This window comes from Puccinia triticina, chromosome 1A, assembly GCF_026914185.1.
Source record: "Puccinia triticina chromosome 1A, complete sequence".
Taxonomy (NCBI): domain Eukaryota; kingdom Fungi; phylum Basidiomycota; class Pucciniomycetes; order Pucciniales; family Pucciniaceae; genus Puccinia; species Puccinia triticina.
This window is the reverse complement of record NC_070558.1, coordinates 7,121,681-7,135,486: the sequence shown is the minus strand read 5'-3', so window position 1 is coordinate 7,135,486 and position 13,806 is coordinate 7,121,681. Positions and strand designations below refer to the sequence as shown.

General features: G+C 50.5%; 2 protein-coding genes across 2 annotated transcripts; both read left to right on the top strand.

The window, feature by feature from the left end:
- Positions 1–585: 585 nt before the first annotated feature.
- PtA15_1A774 (uncharacterized protein) lies at positions 586–3,140 on the top strand (the record flags this gene model as incomplete). The annotated part of the gene is made up of 3 exons (XM_053165836.1): positions 586–733; positions 811–2,559; positions 2,764–3,140. 3 exons carry the CDS (start codon positions 586–588, stop codon positions 3,138–3,140), a joined length of 2,274 nt encoding a protein of 757 aa, XP_053016988.1.
- Positions 3,141–4,134: 994 nt separating this feature from the next.
- Positions 4,135–5,230, top strand: PtA15_1A773 (uncharacterized protein; the record flags this gene model as incomplete). The annotated part of the gene is made up of 4 exons (XM_053165835.1): positions 4,135–4,167; positions 4,262–4,567; positions 4,658–4,758; positions 4,840–5,230. 4 exons carry the CDS (start codon positions 4,135–4,137, stop codon positions 5,228–5,230), a joined length of 831 nt encoding a protein of 276 aa, XP_053016987.1.
- Between the last annotated feature and the right edge of the window lie 8,576 nt (positions 5,231–13,806).

The following is a 13,806-nucleotide window of genomic DNA, read 5'->3' as shown; positions in this document are numbered from 1 at the left end:
GCCGGATGGGAAAATGAGTTCGAGTAAGAGCTTCGGAGTAGAAATGTGGAAATTGTTCACGTCCTGTTTGGAATTTGAGGAGGATAGTTGGTCGAGTTGGCTGATCGTTGTCGTTATTAAGTAAGCCTCCGAAATCGACGACAGATAGAGTATGGTGAAGCTTAGAAAGATGACCAATGACCCAAGCCGGGCTTTCATGATCCTGGAGAAAAGTTACGAAAATCTTCGGGATTCTCTACGGAAGCGGCACTTCAACCTTAGCCGCATGGGACATCCGGTAGGTAATCCGGGATATGTACCTGGTTAAGCACAGCGGATCACACGAGATATCTGAGACCCAAGGCTCCAAAACCCGCGGATATTGGATCAATCTGGGAAAATCTGGGTTTCCAGATCGGCGGGAAGTCCTCCAATTGGCGGTGCCGCGGGCTTTGTTTCGCTCGCCACCACATCGGTATCACCTCTGCGACGACAACGGGACTTGCTGGTTCCATCGAGATCAGAGAGCCATCGGGGCCTGCATTGCGTCAAACAACAATCACAATTCAGTCGACCATCTCAGCTTCGCCGGCTGACGACACCGCCATGAGCTCATCACCAGACGGCCCAACGAGCCCAGAAGACCTACACATCGCATCGGAGCGCGTCACTCTTGATGCTCGGTACGAAGAACTACATCCGCTTGACACGGACGGCCATAACTCGGTCTCCAGATTACTCAGTGAATCTTCATGTATGTTCAATTCAATTGATCACCCGCTTTCCACCCAGCAGCCCATCAATTCATTTCTAACTTTTTCGGACTTGCAGTGAGCAAGGTCAACCAATACCTGGATGATCTTGCTGTAGCTTTTGGCAAACTGTCTCCTGAAGTCACCCCCCTCTTCCGTGATTCGATGTGGCATAACGTCCTTTCCAGAAAACCTTCTGCCCACACCGCCATGGCCTCCTTTTGGAGATTAGATCGCAACTTGGAAGCAGAGTTCGTCAGGCTTGTGTTCTTTCATCAACATCCGATGTTAGCTACCACAGAATCCCCAATGTCCATGAATAAAATGCTGGAGGTAGTCACAACCTCGTCCTCAGACCTGCGCGACCACATCGCAATCCTCAGGGAAGGTTACAGCCATGAATACCTGAGAAAGGAGATAATTGTGAAACCAATCCTCAAGTCTCTCAGCAACTACGCGGAAGAATGGGTTTCCACCAAATATCTCGCCCCATACACCGCCTTGGTTGGGCCGAGCATGTGTGGAAAGACTCGCTTACTCATGGAACTTTCGAAAAGTATATGTGTCGTCTACATCTCCCTTCGCCCAAGGGGGTCGACTGGAGAACCCCCAAGGTCTGTGCTCGCGGACGAATTCCAACTTTGCCACAAAAGCGTATACGAACTCGTGGCACATTATTACCGACTTCTGGCTGCTATTTTCGACGTGGTGGCAGAGTTTTTCTCCCGTCAATACGCCGGCCGTGAGGAGGAGGACCGACTGTTGGAATGGTACACCTACAATCATGAATTCGGAGGTTACCTGACAAGTCGGGTCGGACACACAATGGAGGAATTGGGCAAGAACGAATGGAGTGCTTCTGCCGCCTTGACGAAAAAAATAGAGAAGTTGGAAAGAAGTACACGCTTTATCAAGAATCCGAAACTGAAGGTGATGTTGGCCTTTGATGAGGCACGGGCTCTCGTCGACCAACAAACGAGGGAAGCTGAGAGTTTGCTGTACTTTGACGTGCTTCGTCGGGTTTTATCCGAGGTACCGTCCAACCTTGGATTCTTTGCCATCTTAGCAGACAGATCATTAACCATGGCGGATTACTACCCTAATCTGCGCACCGAATTCGGCGCACCTACGCTCGGCCCCAAGGAGCTATACGAACCGATATACGCAATTAGCACCTTTGACTCCAAGGTTCCCCCCTCTCCACCGACTACGTGGGACGAGTTGCTATCACCACCAAGGCTGTTCAGTTACGGAACCCCGTTTTTCCGGATTTACGCCGAGGGGGCCGAGAAAAAGGGCATCCCGTACTACAGAATCGCTACAACGGTCCAGCAGATGGCCCTCAACAAGCTACTTGCCATGCCACGCCCATCTCAGGAACTATCCGAGAGTAACGTTTTCGCTTTGCTAGGTTGCACAATCCAGCCACCGATGCACAAAGCCGGCAAGATAAATTCTGAGTTGGTCTCGAGTCATATGGCTCAGTGCTTGTACTTATCACCACCTTCCGCCAGAGTGATCAGCGAGTACCCGTCACAGTTTACGTTGTCCATGGCGGCCAACCAGTACCTCGCAAGCGAGGATTGCAGGCTTGTTTCCTGCATCAAAACTCTCACTGTGTTCACGCGAGAAGGACTCATATCCACCGAAAATTCTGGGGAACTGGCTGCTAGAATCATCTTGTTGCGGGCAATGCAGCAAGCTATGTCGACTTCCCCTATCACAACCAACCAAACACATATTCCATACGGCTGTTCGGTTCGATTGGTGGACTTCTTGGAGGCCTTAACTGGAATCAAAGAAGCGGACTTGAAACTGGACATGAATGGCGATCACCAAGCTCGGCTCTTGAAGGAAGGTCGACTCTTTTGGAACCACTTCACACAGATTTCCTATACACCATATCAGGTCGATTTTATGAGTTTCTTGTACCGAGGCCTGGCCGTGCAGTGCAAGTCCGATCAACGGGGATTCGACCAGATGTTCCCCATCTACCTTGCGCCGGACAGTCCTGAGTGTACACTCGATAAAGACCACGTCTCGTTCTGCGGAGTAACGGTGAAGAACGAGTCTTTTAGTTTCAAACTGGAAGGCCCCGAGTGGAATTCGCAATCCGCGGGCGTCAAACTCGACGACAGCATTCCATATCTCTTCATTCTCTTAAGTTTCAAAACCACGGGAACTAACTACACGCTCCCCCCGATTCCTCAACGCGGATCTCTCATCTTACATGGCCTGGACAGCATCAAATGTCTCACGCCCGAAATTTCCGGCGCCTTGGAAGAGCTAATAAGTGTCTGCCCAGATATTCGGGAGTTCATGGGGAACACCCCAGCCACCAGACGCTTCATTGAATCAATTCGCCCTGGCGTCTACTCCAACTCCGAGCATGGACAGCGATCTGGATGACGAATCTGAAGATTCGTACCAGTGATCGAGGGATGTTATCATCTTCGACGGTTTGTTCCATCAACTCGGTTATGGTTTTTCTGTCACAATAATTACCAATTGACTGACATCTACTCCTGTGATAGCCTCCGATATTCTATTTTTGAATTCTTTCAGATCATGTTGTTAACAGACTCTTACCATCGTTCATCGGTCCCTTTTTTGCTAAACCCACCAACCGCAAATAAGCCGTTTGTTAGCTAGTTCAATTTTCATATCACCGATATCCTTTTGTTCTCTGGCTGCCAATCTCAATCAACATTTTCTCCCAATTTCATTCGATTCGCCTTCCGCATATCTTAACCTTACCTCAGAACGATCCTTGGCTCTCTACACCATCAGTCTCAGATACAATTCTTTTGTCCTTGACTGATTCTCGTATACCAGCTTATATTACCCACATCCGTTTACTTTAAATACGCTCTACATAAGCGTTGCCTCGGGGCCGCAACACCTCCAGAGAGGCCGGTTACACTCGCCCGGGAGCTTTTCCCAGCTACTGGAGCGTGGAGGCTACAGCGGATGGGTCTGCATTTGCAGTTCTCGTTTGGTCTGACGTCTGGACAAGTGTGCTGAAACAGCAGTGGCAAAGAGTCGAAGTATTTGGATCACAGATGCTTATGGTATTTTCAGACTTTGTAGTCTCATCGTCATACATGTATCTGTATGTAGTGTCATGAATGACCTCGACGTGGCCCGCAACCAGCCTGGGTTAATCTTTTGCTACTTCGGCCATGATGTTTGAGATTTTGATTTACCATCGGGAGTCGCATCGATTCGGGGCAAGGGCTAGTCACATTTAATAGCTTGTTTTCTTGCATCGATGTTATGTTGCCCACAAGTATTGTCTTTTTCAAGAAGCTTGGACAAAATTCCGAATTTTTTTGTTTCATTATGGACATAAATCTGTGAAAATCCAGATCCAGCTCGAGGATCCAATTTGGCTGGCTCGCCTATGGATCTTCAGGGTGATGCAGATCCCACACCGGTCATTGCAAATCCCACCCAACATTACACCCGGCAGCAATAAGGTTGGCATGTGGGCCTGAAAACCTTACTGCACTGCATCATCACATTCACAGCCCCTGGCCCGCTACCGCCGCCACTACCCATCCCCCCGCACGCCACCACCAGACATCTTTCTGCCCGCCTACCACGACCACGACCACCTACCCACCCGCCTGCCAGAGAAAATGGGATTCCGAAAATACGACCCCGGAACCAAGATCGCAACCGTCCGCGGGGCATCCGGATTACACTGCTGCAAACAAGATTCAGGTTGCCGGCGACGCCTCGTTCTCCAAGTTTGCAGAGGCCGCCTACGACATTTTCCGAATGCAGTCGTCTTTAAGATGATTATGCGTGAACCAAATGACCCTCCCGCGGATGTGAGTCCAATTAATTACTTCGGTAATTTAGATTCACTTTGTTTTGTAGTTAACTAATGCCTGCCCTCGCTTCTGTTGTCCCTCCACTAGTCAATGCCGGCCGACGGAAATTCCGTCAAAAGAGCTCACCCAGTGGACGCCGATGGAGAGCGCCGTCCCGCTATCGCCTTGAGGACCCCCGGAGCATATAAGTTCCAATGAAGTCTCTTGGGTTTGACAGGCACATCAGGATGTCAAATTCATCGTTGGTTGATTTTATTATCTGATTGCAGAAGTACCCAGCAGTCAGCGGTTCCGGGAATCAAGGCCTTCCAACTGGGCTGTCCAACACCGTTCAAGCTGGCCCCGACGACGGGGTCAATGCATCCCCTTTGGGAGGCAGGGGCCATGGCGCCGTTCAGAACAACGAGCATTTACTCGCAGCAATCAACTGGGAGCCGCAGTGTTACACGCGCCGTCACAAAGGACGGTCACAAAGGAATGTCCACCCCCAAGACTTCCGCGCCAAAGATTCATGAGGTGGGGCCCTCTCCCTTGGCAACCAACACGACTGCCCCACGCGTCCCGGCTGGATGTCAGCCAGTATCAACGGACGAGATTGAAGTGATCCGCGGGCCTCTGACTGCTACAGCCCTCCGCGTGGTTTCTCTCCCATCGACTTGAGTTATCCAGTCGCCTCAAGCCGGTCCGACCCACCAAGCAAGGATCCCACTTGGCCCTGAACCACCCGAGTTGCAAAGCGTCCCCTTCGAGAGGTTCCTGGACGTCGCCGGCATTCATTCAAAGGATTCTGGAACCCAACGCCGATTGAGCGCCCATGGCATAATACATTGGACCTTTTTCAGAAGTGCGTCCAAGCAGGCGTTACTTGATTTGCGATTCCCTATTGGGACTGCCCGCCTACTTTGCAAGGGGGTCGCTCTACTTGAACGAGATGTTTATTCCCATAGATAGATGCAGCACACTTCAGATAGATGTAGCACACTTCACTCAGTTCCTTACCGGAGATCCCTAAAGGAGAGGTTCTGTATTGTTATTGACATAGTTGTTAGGCCAAGCCAACATTCCAACTCTGCTATTTTGCCGCTGCTCTCTCCCTGGAAAGTACACTTATTAAGGATAGGCTATTTAGTGTTATCGACTTAGTCTCCAGAAAATATACTTAAATGTTAGTGATCTATTCCTTCCGCTTAGCGCGCAAGGGTCTTGTGAGTCTTTGGCTTGAGGGCAAGCCATTTTGCTTGCTTAGAGCTTGAGCAATTTCTAGTGTGAGCAGACATTCGCGCAAGCCTTCATTGGCCTCAAGCACAGAGTACATCGGCAGATGATTAGTTTTAGTGCCTTAGTGATGAACTTCTTTCGCTTAGTGCACGATCCTTGTGATTCTTTGGCTCAGAGGGCGAGTTATTTTGCTTGCTGAGAGCTTTTGGGTCAGAGCGCAAGGCATTTTGCTTGCTAAGAGTGCATTCAGCCACCGATATCAAGTGCAGACCATGTTTGCATATGTATTTTCACAGGTAGGAAGAAACTAAATGTTCAACCAAGGTGATGACAGGAAATGGAGAGATCGATCAGGAAACCAAGCGCAGTATTTGTAATTGTAGGTCAGCAAGAGAGAGGAGAGATCGGCAAACCAAGCAAGGGCAGAAGGACTGTTTTTATCTTTGTAGGAAAAAAGAGAGAGGAAACAGTCGTGTATTGTATATATTTTTGGTGAGAGAGAGGAAACAGTTGTGTATTGTATAAATTTTTGTCAGTCCGAGAAAAAGAGAACCCAAACACTGGACAAGAAAGACCAATCAAGTAACAGACAGCAAAAAACCCAAATACACTATTCCCTTTGACGGCGAAGGCTGCGTCGGTACGGTCCAACATTGTTGCGGAGCTTCGCCAGAGTCCCCTTAGTAAGGCCCAAGCCCTTCAAATCTTCATTCGACATGTATCCGTCCGCAAACATTTGGTAGCTGTCAATATCTTTGCCCGCCAGAATCGCCAACGTCTTCTCGGTAGGCAGAACCCCTGCAAACTTCAGGTACTCAATCAACAGCGGGGGGTCCCCCTCAAGGGAGCCAGCATCCGAAGACGGTGGCGATTGTACAAGCTTAAGGTTGGTTGCATTGGATCCGATCGTCGCACGGCAGGCTTCAACCAAGCTTGCCACCAGATCAGATGAGCACAACGGTGGGCCCGGCGCGCCAGGGGAAGCGTCCAGCGGCGATGATTTCTTCGTTTTGCGGTTATAATATTTGAGCGTCGCAGGTGGAGATAAGAGACTAACACCTGGCTCCTTCAGATGCTGGAGATCCAAAAATTCTCCAGTAAGTCATCTCGCTGCCTCAAAAAAGAAGGTGGGCAAATCCACTCACAATCGATTTGGCCCATAGAGCCACAATTGCAGTCCGCCGGAAAATCACGGCAATGATTATCAGAAGAGGGAGTGGAGGAAAGGGCGGACGCACCACCAGAAGAGCTCGATTGACCCTATTGACCGACCCACTCGTTTGATTCTGAAGAGCTGCCAGGTTGGCAGTGCGGAGCTGATCTTGAATCCAAAGTCACACCGTACTTTCACAATTCAAAGATTGTTTGGCAGGTCATGTGCTTTGTGTCCGCAAGCGCTGTGGTTTCAGGCTGACCGGCCTGGTTGACTCCCCAATTAAACTTTGGGGAATCTAGGTTTTATGGGATTTGCAAAGGATATTCGAAAACAATTTCTTTTGTTTTTGTCCAACCTTTTCGAAAAAGACAATAAGTCGCATAGAGTTAATTCCATCTCCCGGTCGATCATTCCACAACTTCGTTCCACACAGTTTCCTGAACCACACGCAAAAGTATATTCTCAATAGACCTCAACGTGGGGCTTTGAAGCTTGGCGGGCAATCAGTTCTTAAACCTTACACCAACTTATTCCAAAGCTCTTAATTTCGCTCAAGATAGCTTCAATTAATAGTTTGTAAACCGGCCTCCTTAACCTTGCTTTCCAGACTAATAAAAGTGGCTTTTTCACAATGCTTTGCTGGTTGTCATTCCACATATTGTCTTTTTCAAGAAGCTTGGACAAAATTCCGAATTTTTTTGTTTCATTATGGACATAAATCTGTGAAAATCCAGATCCAGCTCGAGGATCCAATTTGGCTGGCTCGCCTATGGATCTTCAGGGTGATGCAGATCCCACACCGGTCATTGCAAATCCCACCCAACATTACACCCGGCAGCAATAAGGTTGGCATGCGGGCCTGAAAACCTTACTGCACTGCATCATCACATTCACAACCCCCGCCCCGCTACCGCCGCCACTACCCATCCGCCCGCACGCCACCACCAGCCATCTTTCTGCCCGCCTACCACGACCACGACCACCTACCCACCCGCCTGCCAGAGAAAATGGGATTCCGAAAATACGACCCCGGAACCAAGATCGCAACCGTCCGTATGATTGCTCGGAGCATATAGGTTCCAAGTAAGTCTCTTGGGTTTGACAGGCACATCAGGATGTCAAATTCATCGTTGGTTGATTTTATTATCTGATTGCAGAAGTACCCAGCAGTCAGCGGTTCCGGGAATCAAGGCCTTTCAACTGGGCTGTCCAACACCGTTCAAGCTGGCCCCGACGACGGGGTCAATGCATCCCCTTTGGGAGGCAGGGGCCATGGCGCCGTTCAGAACAACGTCAGTATGGCTATGATTATGGTTACCCAGTGATCCCGCAATACTGATGAGCATTTACTTGCAGCAATCAACTGGGAGCCGCAGTGTTACACGCGCTGTGGTGTTCAGCCCGGTACACGCGGTGTCAAGATCAGAATACGCGGCGGCGCGCGGTTGGGCGCGCAGGGTTTCTTTTCTCCTCCATATAGTGTTGTGTCCATTTTTTTCCCCAGTTTCTTCCTTTTCTTTTGTTTCTACCACTGTCTAGTTTTGTCTTGTTTCTTATCTGCGCGTGTTGGATGGTTTAGCTGTGGGTGGGTTGGTTTTGTTTGAGTTTTGTTTTGTTTTGGTTTTTTCTTTTGTCTGTTTCTTTCTCTTTGTGTTTGCGGCGTGCGCGGGTGTATGATGAAGGTCCCACTGCGTGCTGCGCCCGGAGTCTAAGTTCTGGCCAAACTTAGATGATGGGACAGCATGGGAGACACTCTGAACCAGTTTTTCCATCAGAATTCAATTGATAATCGATATTCATCACTTTCCCGAGCACTCTGAGCTTTATCTGTCCCAACGATCTGGGACACTTTCTTATCACGCACGTGGCGTTCTCTGTCGATCCCCCTCACTCTGATCCCGCCTTCCGGCGCCCCTCGACGATCTCCTCTTCCCGAATCTTCCTCATCCTTCTCAGTTTCTTCCCTCTCCCCTTTCAATAAATACAACCCCGCCGACGCGCGCTCAACGCCGTCGTAAATCAAAACCCCTCATACCTCTTCGCTCTCAGATCCCCCATCCTCCTCTTTGACCAATCCCCGGAGGGCATCCCCAAACTTTTCCCCTCCAACAACTGCCGCCGCCTGGCACGGACGGAGTTCCACATTTGGTCCCCCGAGCCGGGATCGAACCAGCGACCTCAAGATTTACAGTCTCGCCTATTTTCACGGTTTTGAGACGCTTGGCGGTCTGCTCTTTTTGTTTTTTTTATTTATTCCTTTTCTTTCTTTTTTTTTTTTTTTTTTTTTTAGTGTGTTCAACGGCGGAGGCTCAGGAGTTAGAAGTAAGTCCTCCCAGTTTGTGCACCTCAAGGGTGCTACTACACGTTGTCAAGCATTACGTTGCCACTTCGTGAGCCATCCGTATTCGCATCAAATTTCTTTTAGATCAGTCCTTTCGTGACACGCGCGATGGCCGACATTGCGGCAGAAGCTTTGGGAGCCGTTGGTGCACGGCGCGTGAAGATAAAGCCTCAGGACAAGGGCTTGTGTTTCGACGGCACGCACGTTGAGCGTTTCTTGGCGGACTACCAGCTGTCTGCCAATTTGGATGGCGCGTTGGAGTTTGATATGGCGCAGCAAGTACGGTTTTTTGTGCGCAAATCTGAAGTCAAGGATGTACTGGAGACTCTCGACGGCTATGATCCTCCGAATTGGAAATCTCTCAAGGCGGCCATGGTTGCGTATTGGGGGCAGCTTGATACGGCGCGCTTTACTCTTCCGGACTTGGAGGCGCTGGTGCAGTCGTGGATCTCGAAAGGAGGAGTCACGTCTGTCGTGGATTATCAGGATTTCCGTCGTGTTTGGGAGCCAATTCAGTCGTACCTCCTCCGCAAGGCTCACATCGACTCAGTGGAGGAAGTGCGAACTCTTTACTATAGATCTCTATCGCCTGGGGTCCAGGAGCGTGTCAGGGACCATCTGATCAAGGCCAAGACAATGATCACCACCTTGGATAATCGATTTAAACTCCCGACTTTTGAGATTCTGAAGACCGCGGTCGCTGAGGTCATGAAGGGCCAAACAGCCTTGACTTTTGAGGATCCGAGGTCGTCGTCGCCAGTTTCGGGGGCTCCTTTTCAGCAGTCAAACGATATCATGCAGAAAATTGAGCAGGATCGCCGACCTAAAGCCCCCGCAACATCTGAAAACCCTCCTGTCACCGTTGATGATATCTCTAAGATGCTTCAGTCCTTCGAGCAACGGATCGAGAAGAAGTTTTCGAGCGCCGCAGTTCCTTCTGGAGGTGCGTCTTCATCGAAGGAGCGCGGTCCTATGGTTTGTTACTATTGCCACCGTGAAGGCCATGGGACTGGGCGTTGTTTCGAGTTAAAAAAAGATAAGGAAGCAAATCTCGTGGAACAAAAGGGCAATAACTTTTTCTTGCCCAACGGGGCGCTGATTCCTTTTGATTCCTCAAGGCCGATTCGACATGTGGTCGCCTCTTTTCCCTCCCAACCATTGGCAAGTGTAGCTGCTCAGGAATTTCGAGCAGCGTGTGGTTCTTTGAATCCTTGGTATCCCCCGGCGGTTTCTTCTCAGACCTTTTCTGGAACGTACCAGGCCGATCCTGCGCGACGCAAGCATGAAGCGCCCAGACCCTACAAGGCTCCAACGGTTCCTCCTTCGGCGGCTCGGCGTCCTGCCAAGAAGGCTACGGCACCCGATGCTGGCCCAGACGCGGAGGGATCAGATATGGAGGAGGAGCTTTTTGAGCGCACTCCGGCTGCTCCACCGGCAGATTTGGTTCCTATGGAGGATGTCCCTGCAGAATCGCCAGCCAAGCCTCCAACCATATCGCCGAAGGTCCGTTTTGAGCGCGGAGTTACCAAGGACCATCCAAACGCGGTTGAAGGAATGCTCAAGAAGGTCTTTGATTTGTCGGTGCCTAACGTTACGGTTTCGGAGCTCCTTGCTGTCGCCCCTTCCGTCGCGGAAGGAATGAAGAAATGGGTTTCTTGTTGGCGTGTCGAGATTGGGTCGGAGGAGTTGAAGGTGTCATCCGGGACATTGGCGGAGGGTTTGGAGACCGCCGGCAATGGTTTCGAGCCGCGACTGTATTCGTGTCCGTTGGGTTATTTGGCATGTCTGGCTGGCGATGAGGAGAGTAACGTCTCTCCTTTAGTGGATTCTGGATCTCAGCTAAATTTGATCTCTGATGCCATGGCTAACAAACTCAATATTAGCCCGCGAGTTAACTTCACCTCGGCGGTCTACGGGATTGGCAACCAGGCTTGCGAGCTGGTCGGAATAGCAGAGGACGTACATCTTCGAATTGGGAAGTCAGTCTCAGGACCGTGCCATTTTTGGATAACCCGGATGGAAGGGCCAATGATTCTGGGACGGCCCTTCCTCATGGACTTTGACGCTACTCTCAGTTTTTTGGCAGACCACGGCGAGCACATTTTGCTTCCGGATTCAACGGGAAGACGGATCGAGTTGTCTCTTTGTTTGACTAGTGTTGGGCGCTGGGAGCGCGATTTCCCAGGCCAAGGCAAGAAGGCAATCCTTACTCGGAAGGGAAAGGCTCGCGATGACCCAATCGAGGGTCATCATTTTTTATGAGTCAAGTTGATTCAGAAAGCGGCCGAGTTAATGTAGAACCTCGCCCTCGCGCCGCTGAATCAACTCATTTTCAAGAGGTTCACTGGCCCTACTCTCCTTCTTATTGTCATCAGGTTTCAGAAAATATCAACTCACAAAAACACTTAAATAAGCATCAAAAACCCAAAAACATTTTGGTTTACTTCGGCTCTGGTGTTTCTTCGACTCTTCCTTCTTCTTTTGTTCTCGACTACGCCTCTGGATCAAGGCAGACTTCCGGCGAGAACAGTATTTTGGCGCGGGGTAAATGGGAGGAATCAGGGTATCTGCGGAGGCCGGGAGGATTAAAAGTAAGTTCCTCCCGATTATGCACCTCCGGGCACGATGCCGCTTCTTCGTCAAAAACTCTACCGTGCGCCACAGTCGTGAGCCCCACCCAAAATTCTTTCCATTCCTATACGCCAGGTGGTCTTTCAACCTTTTCGGCACGTCTCCGAAAGGAGAATAATCTACTAGTTCAAACCCGCCTCCGCAATGAGGGAAAACTAGACTCTTCTATACTGGATTCTCTCCGTGATGAGGGTAAACTACATCTCCTGGATTTTGAGGGCGAGGCAAGTGAGGAGGAAAGGTTTGCTCCGCGGAGGCCGGGAGGATTAGAAGTAAGTACCTCCCGATTGTGCACCTCCGGGCTCTACTACGCGTTGTCGTTAGCATTACATGCCACTTCTGTGAGCCGCCCCCTTGGTTCTGGTTTCCTCACATCCTTAGGCTTTGGCGAGGCGGATTTGGAGCGTTGGCTTCGCAACGAGGGGAAGCGTTTGTTATGGGAGATAGCGGGTGATGGAGGTGTGGTGGGATTTGGTCCACCGTGGAGGCAGTTTGGTGTAGAAGTAAGTTCCACCCAATTGTGCACCTCCGGGCAAGATGCCGCTCCGCCTTCAAAAACTCTACTTCGTGCCACATTTGTGAGCAAAGCGCCGGCTGCTTCTTTCACCTTCGCAGAAAAGGCCCCTTTCGAGAGTCCTGCGGAGCATCAAACGTGGCGGATGTTGAATTCGGGGCTCTGCTTTAGATCTCAGTGCGCGCTGGCGGAATCTTGGCGCCAGGGAGGTTATCTGACTTTGGCGGCCAAGTACAAACCGGTGTCTAAGAAGATTAAGCCGATTAACTCTCCAATGCCGCAAGGATTAAATCCCCCGCTTCGTCGACCACCCCTTTCACGTGACCCTTACCAGGGTTTGTCTCGAGCACTAGCGGGCCCTTTTGTTCCCAGAGGACGTGTGACAGAGGAGAGGCTAGCTGTTGTTAATTTCGGACCGGACGGCTGGTTGTGGCCGGATGAACTCGATTTGATCAAGAACGTGCTGGCGGAGCGCAACAAGTCCATTGCCTTTACGGAAGCGGAGCGGGGGTTGCTCAAAGAATCTTACGGCCTTCCCTATATCATCCCAGTAGTCGAGCACGAGCCCTGGCAGAAGAAAAGAATTCCTATTCCTGCGGCTAAACTCGATGAGTTCATTCGGCTCATACGGGAGCGTGTGAAAAATGGTCTGTACGAGCAGTCGACGTCTACTTACTCTAGCCCCGTCTTTTGCGTGCTTAAGAGCAACGGTAAATTGCGTGTTGTTCACGACCTCCAGCCCTTGAATAAAGTGACTATCAAAGACTCAGGAGTACCTCCCGCCACTGAGGAATTCGTGGAATCTTTCGCCGGTCGAGCATGCTACGGGTTGGGCGATATTATGGGCGGCTACGACGAGCGTGCCTTGGATCCCATCTCCCGCCCTCTTACGACTTTTGATACTCCTCTCGGCCGGTTTCAGCTCATGCGTCTATCTCAGGGCGCTACTAATTCCGTCGCAGTGTATCAGGCGCAAATGGTCTGGATACTGCAGGATGAAATCCCCGATCACGCAGGGATTTTTATTGATGATGGGGGTATTAAGGGCCCGGCTTCTGACTATGATAACGAGACGCTTCCCTGGCACCGCGGGATTCGACGGTTCATTTGGGAATACGCAACCACGCTGGAAAGAATCCTTTTTCGGATTGAGGAGAGCGGGCTCACGGTGTCAGCGTCTAAACTTGCTGCCTGCGTACCCGCGCTTGAAATTGTCGGTCACGTTGTGTGCAAAGAGGGACGCAAGATGGCCGCCACAAAGGTCAACAAAATTCTCTCGTGGCCGACCCCCGTCAACGCTACCGAAGTGAGAGGTTTTCTAGGAGTCGTGGTATACATTCGGGTCTTTATTCCCTTGTTGTCCGAAATCTGTTTAC